Raw genomic sequence first — 19,974 nt, 5'->3', positions numbered from 1 at the left:
CTAAGTGACCCGCCTGCAGTCACACAGCTAGTGCAAGGACTCAATCCCAGCTGGCTCTAACTCCAAAGCCTGTGCATCTCACACTGCTAGGTGCTACTGCCAATAGTCGTTTGTGTGTTGCATTGTTGCATTCACTTCTTCATCTGTGTCTGGAGGATGCTTCACTCCCTTCATAAATCAGAGGTGTGTGGTCAGGCTAACAGTTAGATATCCGAGGCCAGAGTAATTGTGTGTGTTGTATAGGTAGAAGCAGGTGAGCACGTGAGGGAGTACCTGTTGGCTCTCCTGGCCACCCAGCTCATGGCAGATGGTGAGGAGAGGCCTGTCTGGCTTGGGGCACCTGGGTAGCAGGTGGGAGCTCCTGGAACTGGCACTCCGGGCACACAGAAGCGGCTCTGGCTTGCCTAGCCCATCACATTGCAAGATGCCGTACTGGCCCCTTTCCTGTATGGCTGTCCAAACAGAAACAGCTTATCTGGATAATTCTGGCCTACCACATCCAGTTTATAAAAAGGGAAGCCTTAGAGGCTTCTTTGAACAGGCTCAGTTCTTCAGGGGGCTGACTTTCTAGGAGAAACAAGTCATTTTGAATGCGCACTAAAGCTAAGCTGACAATTATGCAAAAATACTCCGCACCAACCTGTAAAGCTCAAACTGCCACAGAGTAGGGCTGCTGAGTAAAGAAAAATCTTGTGATTTGGAATCAGATTTCATTTCTTACTTTTAATTTTACTGCCTTATATCATAATAGCCCTTATAATATTTCTGCAGTGGTGACTTTCATGGTATCTCACGTCCCCATTTTAAAATGTATAACTTTTGGGGGCCGGGCATGGTGGCACGTGCCTGTAATCCCAGCACTTTGGGAGGCTGAGGTAAGCGGATCACCTGAGGTCAGGAGTTCGAGACCAGCCCAGCCAACATGACAAAACCCTGTATCTACTAAAAATACAAAAATTAGCTGGGCAGGGTGGCACATGCCTGTAGTCTCAGCTACTCAGGAGGCTGAAGCAGAAGAATTGCTTGAACCCGAGAGGCAGAGGTTGCAGTGAGCCAAGATCGTGCCACCACACTCCAGCCTGGGAGCCTGGGGGACAGAGTGAGACTCCGTCTCTAAATAAATAAATAAATAAATAAATAAACTTATACCTTTGGGAGGAGGTCTACCTCAGGAATGTGATGAATAGGTGTCCTATTAGGGCTTGGGCAATACCGGGGGCTTTGGAGATAGGAGTAGTGAGAGAAGGTTCCAATGGTCTAAAAACTTCTGAATCAACAATGTATTTTCCAGTTCGTGAAACCTTTATTTCCTTATAATTCCATAGGTGAAAGGAAACATTTAACTGTAATCAACTCAATCCATGCTTTTACAACTAGCATTTCTGTTCTTTTACCATCTCACTCCAAGGATCCCCTGTATTACCGATATGTGCCCAGCAACCCTCCACACAGAATTCAACAGCACTTGGGCTTCACAGAGAACTGCGATTTAAAAGTGAGCACCTCCTGAGAGAGTATGGGCTCTGTGAGAGGCTTCGTTCTCCAAGCCAAACCAAAATAAGCCTAACCTCATCTAATTTTTCAGAGTGGAGCAGGTGTGAATTTGGAGATTGCCATTTTTGGGCAGTGAACAGTTGGAAAAAATACCTGAATCCTGTGTGTGTTGCTATTCCCTGCCCAGCTTTTCCACGTGGCTCCATCTGTAGATTCGCTCAACTCCAGCAACTTCATTTTGCCTTCCTCTCTTGGGGTTTGGAAATGCAACCACCCCTGGGATATTTGCCAGTGCTAAATAAGTTTAGAACAAGGGTCAGCCTTATAAAGCTTGGAGGCTTCTGCCCATGTGTATATACATTTTGGGCTAAGAAACCCATGGCTTAAAAAAATCAATTTTACCCATGTTTTGGTGGGATTAAGCAAGGGTAGCAAACAGTTCCTGAATCTGGCAAATTCAACCTCTTTACAATTTTACTCAATACTTTAAAAAATTTAACTCAATTTTAAAAAGAGATCAAGGAGAAGTATATTTTCAGTATAAGCAATTTATTTCTAATTCTTGACCTTTTCCTTCTTCCCCTCTACATCCATCCATCCATCCAGCAAACATTTATTAAATTCCAAGTGCCAAGTAACAGCCCATTGGCCCGCATTGGTCATTTAGGTTCAACACATAGTCTAGTTGTACAATTTAATGCAGCTCAAGTGTGAGTGAAAATCCAAACTAAAGACATCTGTCCCTTCGTAAGTTGGCACTGCTTACAAACATGAAGCAATCCCTTTCAGCTGCTCCTTGGCATACTGGAAGGAACATGTCATTTGAAACCAAATAGGCTTGGGTTCAAACCCTGCTTCACAATCTAATGTTTCATAGCTTTGTGACTTTAGGCAATTTTTACTTAGCTCTCTGGCTCATTTCTCTGTCTGTAATGTTGTAAGAATTAAATAAAATAACATATGTAAAGCTCCATATTGGCATGGTTTATGGTAAGTTCATAATATGTGCTTCTCCCTTCTCCTCCTTCCTCTTCTCTTCGTTCAACATTCATTTGACAAATGCTGTTGAATACCTACTGAGTCAGGCACTGGTTTAGGTGCTGGGGTATAGCAATGAGTAGAACAAAGTCCCTGCCTTTGTGAATGTCACATTCTATAGCAGGTGCTGAAGTTTGGACGTTTTTCCCTCCAAATCTCACATTAAAATTTGATCCCCAATGTTGGAGGTGGGGCCTAATGGGAGGTCTTGGGGTCATGGAGGTGAATCCCTTAGGAATAGATTAATGTCCTCCATGGGTGGGGCAGTGACTGAGTGAGTTCTCACTCTATTAGTTCCTGCTAGAGTTCCTCTGAGAGCTGGTTGTTAAAAAGAGCCTTGCACCTTCTCTCTCTCTCTCTTTCTCTCACTTCCTCTGGTGCTGTGTAATCTCTGCACACATCAGCTCCTTTTCACCTTCTGCCATGAGTGGAAGCAGCCTGTGGCCCTAGCCAGATACAGATACCCAATCTTCAACTTTTTCAGACATCAGAATTGTGAGCCAAATAAACCTTTTATTCTTTATAAATTACCTAGTCTTAGGTATTCTTTTATAGCAACACAAATGTACTGAAAGAAGGGGTGTCAGAAAATATGCAATATGTCCGCCAAGTACTATGTAGAAAAAGTATAGAGGAGGGTAGAGGAGGTAAGATGAGTGCATGGAAAGTGTGATTTACATAGGTTGTCAGGGAGATAACTTCTTTGATAAGGTGACATTTAAGCATAGACCTAAAGGAAGTGAGTTCTTATCATCAATAAAAGAGGAACATTTCCCTAGACACTGGGGCCATTCCATCTGCATCTTTGTAAATGCTATGATTTGGGTGTGGTTTGTCCCCATCAAAACTCATGTTGAAATTTTATTCCCAATATGGTAGTGTTCAGCGGTAGGGTCTAGTGAGAGGTGTTTGGGTTATGTGGGTGGGCCCCTTATGAACAGATGAATAGATGAATGCCCTCATTCAAGGGTAAGTGAGTTTTAATGAGAACAAATTATTTTCTGAGGGAACAGGTTGTTTAAAAGGGTCTGGCTTCCTTGGCTTCTCTGTCTTTCTTTCTCTCTCATCACATGATTTCCTTGACCATTCCTCGATTGCTTTCTGCTTTCTCCCATGAGTTGAAGCAGCACGAGGCCTTCACCAGATGCAGCTGCCAATTTTGAACTTTGCAGCCACTAGAATCATGAGCCAAGTAAACCTCTTTTTATAGATGATCCAGCCTCAGGTATTCTGTTATAGCAACACTAAGCAGACTTAGACACTAAGTAAGATGAATATTTCATGAATAAATGAAAGAATTAATATTTCTATTCAGGTGTTCACCAGACTTAGTTTTATATTACAAAATACTCACCAGTTTTCTCTAAGAAGCTTTCCCACGGTTTTCCATTAAACATCATAACATCTTAATATCCCACTTCCATCTACCTTCAGGGTTCTTAGATTTTCCATCTCTTTTGGGGAAAGGGCTAATGTGCCACAGCAACCAAATAGATGCATGTCTTCTCTTTCTGAAGGTCAACTCTGAACCCTGACCTGAGGATAGTTAGAAGGCCACCTTCTGAGTTGGTCTTTAAAAGCCAGGCAATTCAACTGGAAAGATCTCAAATAGGGTAAGACTTCTCAAGTCCCAGATCATTTCCTTCTAAGGAGGTCCAAAGGATTAGTCACTGATTGTGTGAGTGATGGGTCAGTGGGAGAACCCTGGGAGGCCTGGCTGAGTCCCAAATCAGATATGAATCCCTGCACCCCTAGAACCAACTTAACATCCCAGCGACTCTCCAAATTAGAGCTATACTGACAGTTCCAACACCATTCTGAAGAATGGATAATCCAAAGGTCAAACAGGTAACAACATGATTCTGGTCATCTGGAAAACTTTCCCAACCCAATAGATTGTCGCAGTGCTTTGCAAACCTTAATGTGCCTACAAACGACACAGGGATCTCATTTAAATGCTAAGTTTGATTCTGGGATAGGGCCTGAGATTCTTTGTTTTTAACATGGTCCAGGTGATACCATTTGCTGCTGGTCTGGGGTCCGCCTTTTTATTCAGATGAGGTCTCACTATGTTGCTCAAGTTGGAGTGCAGTATCTACTCACAGATGCAATCATAACACACTGCAGCCTCAAACTCCCGGCCTCAAGCAATCCTCTAGTCTCAGCCTCCCAAGTAGCTGGGCTGCTTTCAACCTTGGGGTCCACATTCTAAGCATCAGGTTTCAAGTGGCCTTCAAACTTGGCTGCATCCTAACAGCACTCAGAGAGCTTTTAAAAATTGTAGCATCTGGACATCAGCCTTTACCCAGTGACCAATTAAACCAGCACCTGTGGGGATAAGACCCAGGAATCAGTATTTTTTAAAACTCCTTATGTGGTTCTAATATGTGGCCAAAGTTGAGAACTACTACAATTGACTAAGAACATGTATAAAAGTTCAAGTGACTAGTGAAAGAAATTCACATTGATAAGCACCCACTATACTTCAAGCACTCAATTAGTCATTCTATTAATACATAGATGAATTTCTTCAGTGGTAACTAATGTAATAAAAATAATAAAACCTGAATCTTTTATACATTCTTATAATTTTATAAGAGATTCTTATTCACCTGTTTTCATTTAATTCTCCTAATTCATGGAGGTAGGAGCTAATGGTTGATTTTATAGATGATTTTACACAAAGATTTCATAGGTCAGTGTAAAGAGGTGAATCTGTGTGACTTGCTCAGGATAGTGGGTAAATAGAAGAGAGAAGTTCAGGTGCTCGGCTCTCAGTTTTCCCAAGCGCTGATACCTCATCTGAGGTTGGACATAGAAAAGTGGTGGTATACCAGCCTGGCCAACATGGTGAAACCCTGTCTCTACTAAAAATACAAAAATTAGCTGGGCATGATGGTGGGCACCTGTAATCCCAACAACTCAGGAGGCTGAGGCAGAAGAATTGCTTGAACCCAGAAGGCGGAGGTTGCAGTGAGCTGAGATTGCAACACTGCACTCCAGCCTGGGCAACAGAATGAGACTCAGTCAAAAAAAAGAAGAAGAAGAAGAAGAAGAAAAAGAAGAATAAGAAGAAGGAGAAGGAGAAGGAGAAGGAGAAGAAGAAGAAGAGGAGGAGGAGGAGGAGGAGGAGGAGGAAGAAGAAGAAGAAGAAGAGTGGTGTTCATAAAGTGCATATGAGTCTTGTCAATGATGATGCTGGGCACATTGCAAAGCCTGAAGAGGCTACAGTCACTCTCAGCTAAAGTTTACTTTTTATTGATATACAGATAGTTTAGGAGACTGAGGCCTGAAGGAAGAAGGAAGCTCAGTCTGTTAGGGGCTCTGGCAGACTGAAAGCAGCAGCATCAAGAGATCCACTAAACAGCTGCAAAACTCAGAGGCCTACATCACACAGGATTATGATTCTTGATCCTGTCATAGATGATGAAACCAGCATCCCTCTCCCCTACAGGGCCTAATAGATAATCTGTGTGAGTCATCCTCTAAAAATTATTGGAAAGTAACCTATGTTTCAGCACTGGAAAATTGGTTTGCATTTTTAGGTAGTGGTCCTGCCATTTAATACCCAAGAAAGCTTAGGAGAGATCCCCTGGACATGCACTGTGTGGATGGCAGCAGAGCATCCCAACAGCCTCTATTGGTGAGCTAAAGTGAGACCTTCTTAAGCAGGAAAAGCAGAAGCAGCACACCAAGGGTACACGGGCAGCAGCCTTAGAATTTGAACTCTAGTTGCAGCCTGTTGAAAAACTACAGGACCGGCAGGTAGACCTGGTTCAACTTCCAAGAAGATGTGGCCATTTTTGTGCCAAGACTCCAGATTCCCTGCCTGAGCAAGGGACCTATTTCACCCTAAATGAATGAACCAAGCTTTGCTGTTCAGAATCTGGAAAGTGTTGCTTGTTCCTTATCCATACATTCACTGATACATTCGTTGACTCATGCAAAGATTATTGAGTGTCTGTTAATAGCAATGAATATTTAATAAATGAATGAATATTTCTATTCAGGGATTTACAATACTTGTTTTCATGTTCTGAAACACTCTCTAGCTGCCTGAAAAAATTCCCCATAGCTTTCCTTAATCCAATAAATGCATATTGGTTACAGGTTAGTCTATTTAGTTGCTATTCCCCCCTCTCCACCCTGCCACCCAAAACACATATACATGGCTAACAGCAACAATTTTAACTACGAAACATGTGAATATAAAATGAAAAGTGCCCAGAGGTCCTAAAACTGAGCTCTGAGGTCCTTGCATGTCTCCTTCCTCCTTTCCTTCTATAGACGATTTAAGTGGCCATAAAATTGTTTCTATGTAAGTGTGAAGCTCACCTGGAAAAAGCTTTTGTCCTTTTCTTGCCTTCTTTTTCAGGTTGGAATGCTGGACTCCTAGTAGTGAAGTGGTGTAGAGGAAAAGATAAAGGTCTTGGAGTTAGGGATAGGATATGTGTGAAGGTAGAAGGGGAAGAGGAAGGAGTCGATGATTCCTCATCCCGGGCTGGGTGCTAGCCAGAACGGTAATGCCATGTGTAGAGGGCTCAGGAACTCACAATGCGGAGGCCATGTTGCTCATGCCTGGCCAGCTGGGGCTCCACCTATCACGTTGTCATGTGACCAGTGCACTCATTTAGTTGTGTTTTTGAGTCACAAGCAGTTTCTTGATCCTTGCCCAATGTGAACTTGGCTCAGTTTGCTTTTGTTTTGTTTTGCTTTGCTTTTCGCTTCCCCTATTACCAAGTTTGATTTTAATTCAGGTTGTTCTCATGAGGCTTCTAATCTAGAGGGAAAAATCCAACCCATGTCTCCATGGGGGGAAAGAGTAAGGTAGAAAGGATTAGAAGGAAACTAGAAGCACCTCTCAAAGTAGGTGAGACTGAACCATGACTGAAAATGGGGCAAGGCCTAATTTAATAAATGGCATGGATGAGGTGATTGGACATAACCGACACAGGCTCAGCAAAGCCTTGAGAGCAGAGGGAACGCCAAACAGAGGTACATCGAGAGCGACCTGTGACCGCTGGCAACTCACTCCTCCCCTCCAGCCCCAGAGAGGAGGAGTGAATAAGCAATAAGAGGAGGAGTGAATCAAACTGGCTGTGAATAAGCAAGATGGCTGCATTTCCAGTCCCCAGCTCCCAAGGCCTGGTTTCCTCAGTTTGTCAACTGATAGGGTTAGCTGTATGGTGTTTAGAATCCTGATGAAATAGTGAGGGTGGGCTGAAAGAAGCCAGCATTTGTTATCTTCTGTGTGCCAGAGCTATGCTCTTGCTGGGCAGCCTCATTCAATCCTCACAACAGTACTATCATCTCCACCTTGCAAATAAGGAAGCCAGGTCTATCTGATCTGGAAGCCCGTGTTAGAGCATGCCATCTCTCAAGCACTTCAACCTGAGGGAAATGGTGACATTTCTTAACTCAGGTTGAGAAATGAAGGACTTTCTCTGGCAATATTTATACGACATGATCGGAGCAGTGGCTTGCACAGCAGTTTCAAGGAAAAAGAGGAAGCAGGAAACAAAGCAGCAAGGAGAAACTGAATTACCTGCCCGTGTCCTCTGTCTCTGAGTCCTGTAATGCTAATGGAAGTTGGCCACTGTGGTGTGACTAAATTTACTATCTTGGTGGAAGCTGTAAGAGACAGCATACAAAATTGCAACTCCCTTTATAATTTGTGTTGACACCCCAATAGAAAAATGAGAAAAGGCATAGAAAAATAATTTATGAAAGAAAAAATATATAAATGGCAAAACAATTTTATGGAAAACTTTATCCAGAAATCAAAGAAGTGTTCATTAAAACAACAATGAAAAGATAAGGGATTTTTTAAACTCTAAAAATTGTGTCAAGATCCAAATATAGGGTAATTATTTTAAAAATATGTATGATGATACGGTGGAATACTATGCTGGTATTAACATTACTGTTTAATAATATAGAAATACAATAACAGATGTGAAAAAAAGCTGGAAACAAAACTATATAAATGGTATAATCCCCAATTGAAAAATGTATATTTATGTATAGAAAAAAATACTGGAAAGAAATCTACCAGAACATTATCCATGTTTATTTTGGTGTGATTACTTTTATTGCCTTTTAGTTCTTTTCCACATACTCTGAAATTTCTAAATCAGTATATGCTACTTTGTTGATGAAGAATACCCAAGCAGGAATCAGAACTGCCAGCTGTTTAAGTCGGGGTTACAGCTATGAAATGAGGGGTTCAGAGCAACCTAGATGACTCCCACAGTTCTTTTGAGCTCTAACATTTCATTCATTCATTCAACAAGCATGTGTAGAACATCTGCATAGAACTATGGATCATACACTGACCCTTGGGCCCTCCAGAGCTGGACTCTGGCCAGATTGGAAAGCAAAGTTTGAGTTTGCTGCCTCCTGGTGTCACATTACTTGCCTTTTTCTTGCTAAGCTGTATAGGCCTTATCTTCTCCCCCTTCTCCTCTTCCGCTTGTCAAGCCCTGTTCTCACGACAGAATTCAGACTCAGGGGATATAAGTAATTGGCAACATCTCAAAGGTCTACCTCTTCCAGAGGACCTTGACTAAGTAGGGACAAAAATCTTACCCTAAAGAAATGAGGCCCGCTTGGCCAATTTTAGGAAAAAGCTAGCAGGTGGAAAAATACTTGAGAGCCATCAGAATATTTGCTGTTTTGCCAGTAAATTCCTACTCATGTCACAAACCAATTCTGGCTCTTCTTCTTTCCTTTACTCTCCCTGAGAAACTTATAAGTTGCTCTGTTGTTACAGCAACCTCCCTGCACTGTAGCTCTTAGTTTGCATGTTTTCTTCCACGTTCAGCTGTGAGCCACTTGAGGGTCTCATTTTCCCTGTATCCACAGCATCTATCCCAGGGCCCCAACAAAAATTAGGTGGCAGATGCATGACTAATTGAATGGTATTTCAAGTGCCCCTCATCAGGCAGTGACCTCCTTGCTCTGTGGATGGAGCTGTTTCTGGCTCTTTTCATTGACATCCCTTAGAGATGCAGACAAAATATACATGACTGGCCACAGGGCCCTCGGAGTTTCTTAGAATGGGGTGACCCTAGTGTGAAGAGCTATGAGTTTCTAATTCCTAGAAATTCCTCAGGTGTTTCAGCCTGGGGATGGCAACTCCTCACTGGAGAGCGAAATCAACTTAATAGGTTGAGATCAATTTTTAAAGTGAAATAGAAGAGAACAGGATAAAAATAGAAAAAAATTTTAATTCCCCAAGTAATAATAATAAGTATAGTTTATATGAAATTTTTGTTTCTGGTATGTATGTGTGTGTCTGTGTGTGTCTGTATATACTGTGTCATAGTCGGTCATGATAAAAAGTGTCAGAAGCCGCCTTAAGCTGCGAGGGAGAAGGGAGCCACCTCCCCTCCAGCTATTTGCCCGTGGCTGAGACCGCACTGCCTGATGGATGGACACTGGGAACTGCCTCCTCTTTTCCCCCTACCCCCCTAACAGCCACAGCCCTGGAAGCTGGAAGACTATTTTTCTTAGTGCAAGTGTGGGGTCTAGAGGATTAAGAGGACAAAATAGTTGTTTTGACCATGAAGAAAGTTTAAAGGCATGTTCGCTCTTTCCACTCATGGACTTCCTGGAGCCATTTTTACCCTTGATGCTGCACCTGACAAGTATCTCAACAAAGGCCTGCCCCTTCCTCAACCTTCACTAATGGAGCCCAGGCCTCCTCCTCAGTTTGGACTTTTGCATGAGCAGCGCCTCCAGGCCATGTACTTCTCAGCCATGCTGGTGTACAGCTGGCATCATCAGATGCGGGCCCAGAGGCTGAGCAACTCTGTTTAAGGAAGACTCTTGAAACCATCTTAAACAGGCTACCCAGAAGCCCCTTGGGCGTTTTCGCACTGATTTCAGGAGTAGTGCCGTGTAGGTGTTACGTACGACTGCCTTCATCTGCAGTAGCTGTGTGACCTTGTACAACTTAGCCTCTCTGCTTCAGTTTCCCCATCTATAAAATGGAATTGGTAACTGTACCTACTTAATAGAATTATTGTAAGGATTAAACAAGCTAACACATACCAAGTGCTTAGAACAGTCCCTGCACTTAGTAAGCATTTAATAAACATTATTATTATTTAATCATTTCTTAAGCCTGCATGATAGTTATTATTTTTCCATATTTATGGATAAGAAAATGAGGCTCTGAGAAATTACATAATTTGCCCTGTGTCCTGTGCCTAGTAGAGACAAAGCCAGAACTTAAATCCAGATATCCTGACTTCAAGTTCTGTGTTCTTATTCTCCTAACGATGCCTCACTCCAGCTTTAGCAGCCTGAGGGGCATCAGATTAACTCCTGTGGTGAACTTTTCCTTATCGGTCTCTGCTGGGCCGGCACCCAACTGTGAAAAGGGCACGCTTGGATCAAAGGTGTCTGGAGGGATGGTAAGCCCAGGGGAAGTTTCTGTTCATGATTTTGCATAGTCTTTGGGGACAGATATACTTGGGGGAGCTAGAGATAGATAGATAGATAGATAGATAGATAGATAGATGGATGGATGATAGAAGGAGATTTCTTTTTTAAAAAAAAATTAGAATCAGAAATGAATGTCCTTGCCTGTACTGGCCACCCAAAGGCATTCTTTTGGAGTTCTAGGCTAACTGGACAGCGATGAGCATAGAGGGGAGAATCCTTATGCCTTCAATTAAGTTTTCATAGCAATGTCTCTTGGTAACTGAGTATGGCAGTTTGAGATGGAGATATAATGTAAGTGTTGGTTTCATGAGCTAAGCAGCAGCTAAGTTCTATGTCTCGTTCTTTTCCAGCTTGTGATTTGCTCATTTCTATAAAATAAAGTCTTAATAACTATCGCTGTTTTCTCTTTTCTTGCAACCCACAGAGAGAACTGGAATTCCACATTCAGCACCCAAGGTTGGAGATATACTTTTGATGTATTTGGGATAGTTTTGCTGGATTTTATGACAGTCAATTTTTCAATTTGAAAAAATTCAAATCCACATGGGTTTTATACAATAATTCTGTTAATCAAACTATTTCATCAACCTGAGTTCTCTGATTGTGCTGGTTAATAAACTGTAATTCTTAAATATCCTTTTCACAGGTTTGCGCCTGAGCTAGGCATGGGGACTGATGAGGCATCTTGGTGCCCACTAGCATTCTTGGCACCCTCAGGCCCTCTTGAAGTGTAAGCCATCTTAAGCTGTCCAGGAGGAGCTGCAGGAATAGTTTCTGGGGCACTCGCAAAGGGTTAGAAAATGGGCCCCAGTGCCAGGTTACAAACAGGCAGGCCATGTAATGCGGATAAAATAAGAACTGACTTCAGCTCTGCCCTAAAGTCACACCAAGAACTTACTGAGAAAAAAAATCACATAAATGAATATGCTGCTCAGAAGATCTGCACACAACTACATTCTGTAATGCTGACTGATGCAAATCATGAGAGAGGAAAGTCATTTAGTGATATTCTCCATCTGACCCCCAGAGAGAGGCAAGGTCAAGTAACTCTGGTCTCTTCAGGATCACGGGGAGATTTGAGGGAGCAGAGTGGGCACACTGAGTGAAATCCACAAGTAGTCCCTGGATTTCATTTCAGCCAACAGCTTTAACAATAGTTTCTACATTCTATCTGGTAAACAATGGCTGGGACAAGGGCCCTTGAAAAGTCAAGGGGGCCATAAAGACTTTACATCAGACCCATCATAGTGTAGCATGTTTGGTCCCCTTCATTTGAAGAGTTAGGACCCACCCCTCATTGTTCACACATCCCAGCTGTGCGACAAGGGAATCTGATTCACGTGAGGCCAAAATAAAGCAGACTTCAGTATATATTCTCTGCATTCTTGTTCCCATATCCCAACCCCTGGCCAAAGGCATTCCCTTGGCACCTCACTGAGGCAGCGCAGACAGCATGCCCTTTGATTACTTACCTCAAGCACGATTTCTTTCAGTTGGAACTGTTTTTGCGCCACTTTATCTGAAGACACTGGCTCATGGTAGTAGAGGCAAAGCAAGTCATATTTCTTTAAAACCTGCTTGAAGTTCTTCTCGGAAAGACTTACCACTCGGTCCTTCCCATCATATGTGGGGAAATTAAGCCCCTCTTCTGCCCTGCAAGAGGACAGAACATAAACCCCCACAATAAACAAGTGAGTTCTCTTCATTTGGGAAAAGTTTTGTTTCTCGTTCCCAAATATGCTGTGTGCGGAAGAGAGGACAGAAGACTGTTAGAGGCCTTGTTGAGCCAAGCAGGGAGCAGACAGGCTGATTTTGTCTCTCTTCTTTGCCCTTCCTGGGGATGAGAAGTGACTCTTCACCTCCTTGGGTCCAGCCAGCTCTGGAATCGTGAGCTCAGGACAAAGAGCAGATAGACACACACACACACACACACGCACGCGCGAGAGTAGAAAAACAGCCAAGCTAGGGAGGCTGGGAGGCCAAGCCCCAGATACCTTACATAGCTCTGCTCAGCCTCTGTCTCATTAGGAACTCCATTTTTAGGATGCAGTTGTTTCAAGCTAAAAATAAATCATGCAATGAATAAAAAAGTTAGATACGACACTGTAGAGGGATTCGCTGATACAGTCTGTCTGAGTGGTGAAGAGGGAAGAGGCAGAAGGAAAAAGACAAGAATGTACATGCATTAAATAAGGAGGCTAGAAAGGTCAAAGAAGAGAAAGAAACTCAAGAGGGAGAGAGATAAGGGACTATGGTGCCAATAAGCAAATGGAGAGTTCAAACATACGGAATGACACTCATGCATTACTGAATTGTTAAATCACCCCAGGGAGGTAACTCAGCCTGTCCCCTCACGGTGGTTGCTCATCCTCTGTTCCTCACTGCAACATGGAACAAAATGGAGCCCCGAGGTAGATTTCTTCATGTTCTACTCCCGCCTTTTTCTGCCTTCCATCCTCTCTTCTTAAAAATCCTCTGCCAGCCACTGGGCAAGGGGTGCAGGCACACCCTGCTGAACCCAGCTGACATCAGAAGAATCTGTCCTCATTAAAATAAAATGAAATAAGGTTCACAGTTCAAATCCCTGCTCTGCCTTTTAACAGCTAATGAACTTTGGAGGATCACTTGCCCCGTCTGATTCTCAGTTCCCCTCTATGTAAAGTGGGGCTGATAATAACCATAAAGTTTAAAACACATAGACAAAAAAGCATGGCACAAAATAGGTGCTCAAAAATGGTAGCTATTATACTTACTTCTCATTGGAACTGGTGGAACATTGGTTATATAATGGATATTTGTCTGTTCCTAATATGAATGGTTTGTGAACCCTTTCTTGTCCATTTTCTCCTTGAATCCAGTAGGCAATTGGGGCAAAAGTGATCAGGGCTCATCCTACCGCTGAGCTAACAGCAACTTGTCTGAGTTTGCAGCATTTCTAACTGCCGGAGCAAGAATTCAACGCTGCCTCAAAGCTGCTGCTCCTGGTTGTTCTGCCTCTGACTCTGGGTGATTCCCTTGCAGACACCCCTTTTAAGTACCTTCTTGACCATCTCTTCCAGTCCAACCCTAGTCCAGTCATGTCTCTCCACTCTTCAAAGGCATCTAGGGCATTCATGATTCTGACCAAGTTTTTGTTCTCCTTCAGTTATAAATTAGCTTTGGAAAGACAGCTTTGTCTGTCACGCACAGCTTCTGCAGGGTCTAGAAGGCAAAGAGAAGATCCGTGGCCTCTCTGAGTAAAGCAAGGCTCCCCTGCAGTCAGAGGGACTTACACCGAGAGTCAGGCTGATAAGGGGTTGTCTTGATGCTACACTTTCATGTGTAGAAAGTTGGGGCCTTGAAGAACCCATCACTAAAACCCTTGACGGTATTCCGTTCTTTCTAATGGTGTAGTCTCTAAGTTTTCAAAAGATGGAGCCAAGAATATCCATTCTAAGGTGCACTTACCTTTCCAAGTGAGTGGCAAGCATGCAAGATCTCTGCTTTCTTTAGGAAATTTAAGGGGAAAAAGATTCCCGAGTGAAACAATGTGTGTCTTGTCTTTTTGAGGTCAGCCTCCCCAAACTGTTCCCAGTTGTCTCAATCTCACTGGGTTACCTTTATTTAGAATTTGCTCCACTTTCCTTAATATGTAAGTAGGTTTTTTTTAACTGTTACTGAAAAATTGGAAGCTATTTAAAGTCAGAGTCTTTTAATTTCCTTCTGACTTATAATTGACAAAACTATAAGGGAAAAGAAATAATTTTGTAAAATTTAGTTTAGCCTTCAAGTCTGATTTACTACAAAAAGCCCGAGCTGTAGAAAGTTCCTGCCCCTAGATCATGGACTCGATTTGGGCCAGGCAGCCCAGCCTGAGGACACGCAGCCACTGACATATGCTGTGGTGATCAGGTTTCCCCCAAGCATCCACGGTAGATATGAGGTCTACGTTCATCCCCCACTCTCAGCAAGAGGTAGGTTTTCATAGTTTACATTTAACGTACCAGGCTTATTTTCTGCCTGCCTTTCATTTTCCTATTTTTGTTTTTCCTCTGTCTTATTGCTCACCAACTTTAATTTTTTTTTTTTTTTTTTTTTTTTTTTTTGAGATGGAGTTTTGCTCTTGTCGCCCAGGCTGGAGTGCAATGGCGCGATCTCGGCTCACCACAATCTCCGCCTCCCAGGTTCAAGCCATTCTTCTGCCTCAGCCTCCCGAGTAGCTGGGATTACAGGCACACGCCATCACGCCTGGCTAATTTTGTATTTTTATTAGATACGAGGTTTCTCCATGTTGGTCAGGCTGGTCTTGAACTCCCAACCTCAGGTGATCCGCCTGCCTTAGCCTCCCAAAGTGCTGGGATTACAGGCGTGAGCCACCGGGTCCAGCCAATTCATTTATTTTTTAAACAAAGAATGCTTCACACATTTCTGAGTCAACCTTGCATCCTGCAAATCAGCTGTTTTGTTCCAGCTTTAGCTGCGGCCCAAGCCAATGTGTCATGCACTTTTAGTTTATGTGGTTGTGCAGAAATGTGTGCATTTTTATGTGCCATTAGTAGGTACTTTTTGTTTTGTTTTTAAACAAGAAGGGGTAGAACAAAACACACAAATCAATACAAATAAATGTTCATTGTTGTCACAATATATGCCGTAGGCCCCTTGTTTTGCTAACCATTTCCAGTCCTTCACTGTGAGTGGCCGCCAACTAGAGTCCCTTAATCTAACCTAGCTCATTTACTTTGTTTATTCTTGACAGGTGGCAGAATGATTTTCTCTCAGACCATTTTATCTACGAAGAGAAACGTATGTGCTCACGCCTCCCTTGGAAGGTCTGCAGGTCTCCATTTGGGCGCCTCTGAGGCGGCTTAGAGAGAAAGAACCGCCCCCAGAAAGGCAGGAGACCTGGGTTCCGCCAGCCTGTGTGATTAGGTCAGGAGCCCTGAGGCTCGGGCCCTAGCACTTCCAATTTGTGAAAGAGGGTTAGAGTCACCAAGCTCCTACGGCCCGCTTTCTGGCTCTAAGATGTTAAAATCTGTTACAAGGTTTTCTTTTACCAGGATAGGCCTCAGCCCAACACACAGGTGTGATGAAGTTTGATGATTGTTAGCTGCGGAGGAGGGTTTTGATGGGCGTGACTCCGGACGAATCCAAGCTTGCCCCTTCTCCAAGGCAAAGATCGCCTACGATGTCACTGCTGCCAAAGGCCCCTTCTTTGGCTAAAATACTCCACCCAGTGGACAAAACAGAAAATGGCCTACTTCTTTGCTCCCGTTCCTGGAGGGAAGCACAGCCTATTGGCCTGGTAGAAAGAGTGCAGAAATGCTCGGGTCTAGAGCCCTGTGCTCCATGAGCCTCCAGCATCCTCTGGCCAGATCTAAACAAGCCTGTTAGCAATCCCAAGGCCCTCCTTTTCTCTCAACTTTAATAGGTGATCCCTGGAGCCTTCCTGCCTCCTCTGCACCAGGAAACTCCTCAACAGAAACGAGCAGAAAGAGATCAATGCTATCCTGGAAAAGAGCACCAAAGCTCCACCAATATGATTCCAGGTTTTGACAAATGTCACCTCCTCAAGGAGGCCCTCAGTGTAGACCAGGAGCTGACACTCACTCCCCTTACACACTGTACTTCTCCTTGGAAACACTCCTCTCACGGGAGATCCTTCTCCCTCTCCCCGCTGAACCTCATTGCTGCAGGGGCAGCATCTGTTCACAGCATCCTCATAGCAAGTAGTAGTTCTCATTAAATGCTTGTTAAATAAATCTGTAGCATTACTTTGTGGCCGGGCCCGGTGGCTCACGGCTGTAATCCCAGCACTTTGAGAGGTTGAGGCAGGAGGATCACCTGAGGTCAGGAGTTTGAGACCAGCCTGGCCAACATAGCTAAACCCAATCTCTACTAAAATACAAAAAGACAGGCATGATGGCAGCTGCCTGTAATCCCAGCTACTCGGGAGGCTAAGGCAGGAGAATCGCTTGAGCCCGGGAGGCGGAGACTGCAGTGTGCCGAGATTGCACCACTGCACTCCAGCCTGGGCGACAGAGCGAGGACTCCATCTCAAAAAAAAAAAAAAAAAAAAAAAAGCCAGGTATTTTAACAGCAGCAACAAGAGAAAGAGAGAGAGATAGAGAGAGAGAAGGAAGGAAGGAAGGACAGGGGAAGGGAGGAAGGAAAAATTTAATTCAGTAGACAAGAACAGATAAATGGAAAGCTTAGGGCTACTTTGTCCTGGAACTAGGGGGGAAATACAGGGTTCTCAGGGGTAGCAGTAAAAGAACAGAAAAAAAAAAGCCCTAATATGGAGGTCATATCAAAGGGTCCAAATGGAGGGTATGGTAGGCGGAATAGTGCCCCCCCATTCCCCCATCCCCCCCCATAGGATGTCCAGTATAATCCTCAGAACCTGTGTGTGTGTGTGTGTGTGTGTGTTGCCTAATGTGACCAAGGAGTCTTTGCAGATGTGATTAAGTTATGGATCTTGAGATGGAGAGATTAGCCTGGATTATCCTGGTGGATGCTTGTGAAACAGAGCCAAGAGGGTCAGAGTGAGAGAAGGAGATGGAGGATGGAAGCAGAGGCTGGAATGACATAGGCCAGCAGCCAAGGCATGTAGGCAGCCTCTATCTAAGAGGTAGAAAAGGCCAGGAGAGGATTTTCCCTGAAAGCCTCCAGGAGCAATGCAGCCCCGCAACCCATTTTAGACTTTTAACCTCCATAACTATAAGACAATACATTTGTGTTGTTTTAACCACTGAGTCTGTGGTAATTTGTTACAGCAGCAATAGGGAACTAATAGAGAGTGACAGTGAAAACCGACTCCTAAAATGACAAAAAGCTTCCTATCCTATAGCCTCAGCTGTTTTATCTGCAAAGTAACCTGTACCTTCGCCTAGCCCCATTGCCTGTACCAAACAGATGAGAAAACCGCTCAGCACAGCTCAGTTGATAGGGTCATTTACATTTATGGTTCCTTTGATCCTCACTCCATGAGGGAGCTGGGACATATGTCTCTTGAGGCAAGTCACTAACACCTCTGAAGGCCTCTAAAATAATCTAGATCCACATTCTCCTATGTTTTTGACCTTTCTTTTTTATGGTAATATACCATCTCTCAATATCTCTCCTTAGGAGTTTTTTTAAACTTGCCGTTTTTGTGTAATATATTTAAAAAGAAATGATTTTCAAATATGTCTAGGTTGACATATTATTACAGACTCTTATAAAATTCATTTTAATATCATTCTTAATAATCATTATATACAGAATGAAGATAAATTATACTTTGCCAGTTTATAAATGATTCATTGTTTAATTTAATTAAAATAGACAACAGAAAGGTTGATTTGTTAGCAAATGTTTAAATGACATATTGGTTTAGGAAACAAATATATATGAGAAATAAAGATTGAAGTTTTTCCTTTTTTTAATTTTTTTAATTGAGATATAATTGATATACAAGGAATTGCACATATTTAAAGTGTGACATTTGATACATTTTGGCATATGCATACATGCATGAAACTATCACCACAATCAAGATATTGAATATATATACTGCCTACAAGTTTCTTGAGTCCTTTTATAATCCATCCTTCTTCCCTCCTCCTCCGCCTAGTCCTTAGGCAACCTCCAATCTTTTTTGTCACTATAGATTAGTTTTTATTTTCTATAGTTTTATGTAAATGGAATCATACATTACCTATTCTCTTTTTTTTCTTTGATGTGGCTTCTTTCGCTCAGCGTACCTATTTTGATATTCAGTAATGTTGCCTATATTGTCTTTCATTTTTATCACTAAGTAGAATTATACTGTATCAACATATACAATTTGTTTATTCTTTCCCCATTAATGGAAATTTGTGTCATTTTTACACATAAGGCTAAAATTAAAATCTGTGATTCAATCTAGTTAATATAGTGTGAATAAGTATGAATCAAAGTAGGGGTGTTTTGGCATATTCCATTGTTCTGTATTATACTGTTTCTTGAGAAGACTCCAATTCTACTGAATTGCTTTAACATGTTTGTTAAAAAGTGGTCACCCAGCCAGATGTGGTGGTTCATGCCTGTAATCTTAGCACTTTGGGAGGCTCAGGCAGTCGGATCACTCAAGGTCAGAAGTTCATGACCAGCCTGGCCGACATGTTGAAACCCCATCTCTACTAAAAATACAAAAATTAGCTGGGTGTGGTGGCGCACGCCTGTAATCTCAGCTACTCTGGAGGCTGAGGCAGAAGAATTGCTTGAACCCGGGAGGCGGAGGTTGCAGTGAGCCAAGATGGCACTAGTATACTCTAGCCTAGGGAACAAAAGCGAAATTCTGTCTCAAAAAAAAAAAAAAAAAAAAAAAAAAAAAGTGGTCATCCATATATATGTTGGTCTGTTTCTGGGCTCTCTGTTTTGTTCCTTTTATTTATCTTTTTAAAACGTCAATGCTGTGTATTAGTTTTTATTACTGTAGCTCTGAAAGTCTTGAAATCAGGTACTGTTAGCTGTCCAACTTTCTTCTTCTTTTTCAAGTTATTTTGGCTATTCTAGGTCCCCTACATTTCCATATGAATTTTAGAATCAGTTCAACAAGTTCTAAAACAAAAATCTGTTGGGAGTTTTATTGGGGAGAATTCATATCTTTGCAACATTGAGTCTTCTGAAACATGAACAAGATATATCTCTCTATAAATTTAAGTCTTTAATTTCTTTCAGCAATGTCTTATAGTTTTCCCTATTTAGGTACTAGATCTTTCATCGATTTAATCTTTAAGTATTTCATATTTTGGTGCTTTAAAAAAATTATAAAGTTTTAAATTTTTTATTTCAATTTGTTTGTTGATAGCAAATATAAATATAATTGATTTTTGTGTGTTGGTGTTGTATCCTGTAAACCGGCTAAATTTATTAGTTCTAGAAGCTATTTTGTAGATCTCATTGGATCTTCTTCATAGATGTTATTTCGCCTGCAGACAAAGGCCTATTTATTTCTTCAGTTGAAATTTGGATGCCTTTTTTTTCTTTGGC

The 19,974-nt window shown here is 42.4% G+C and overlaps 1 protein-coding gene across 1 annotated transcript in view; it reads right to left on the bottom strand.

Annotated features, from left to right (window-relative positions):
* The window catches only part of CASQ2 (calsequestrin 2), a 68,891-nt gene extending 55,982 nt beyond the window's left edge, over positions 1-12,909 (bottom strand). Inside the window, exon 1 of the mRNA XM_054442276.1 lies at positions 12,456-12,909. Within this exon, the coding sequence (XP_054298251.1) occupies positions 12,456-12,689 (234 nt within the window). The 5' untranslated portion in view covers positions 12,690-12,909. The remainder of the gene's footprint in view (positions 1-12,455) is intronic.
* Between the last annotated feature and the right edge of the window lie 7,065 nt (positions 12,910-19,974).

Source organism: Pongo pygmaeus, chromosome 1, assembly GCF_028885625.2.
Source record: "Pongo pygmaeus isolate AG05252 chromosome 1, NHGRI_mPonPyg2-v2.0_pri, whole genome shotgun sequence".
NCBI classification, from domain to species: domain Eukaryota; kingdom Metazoa; phylum Chordata; class Mammalia; order Primates; family Hominidae; genus Pongo; species Pongo pygmaeus.
This window is presented reverse-complemented; position numbering and strand designations above follow the sequence as displayed.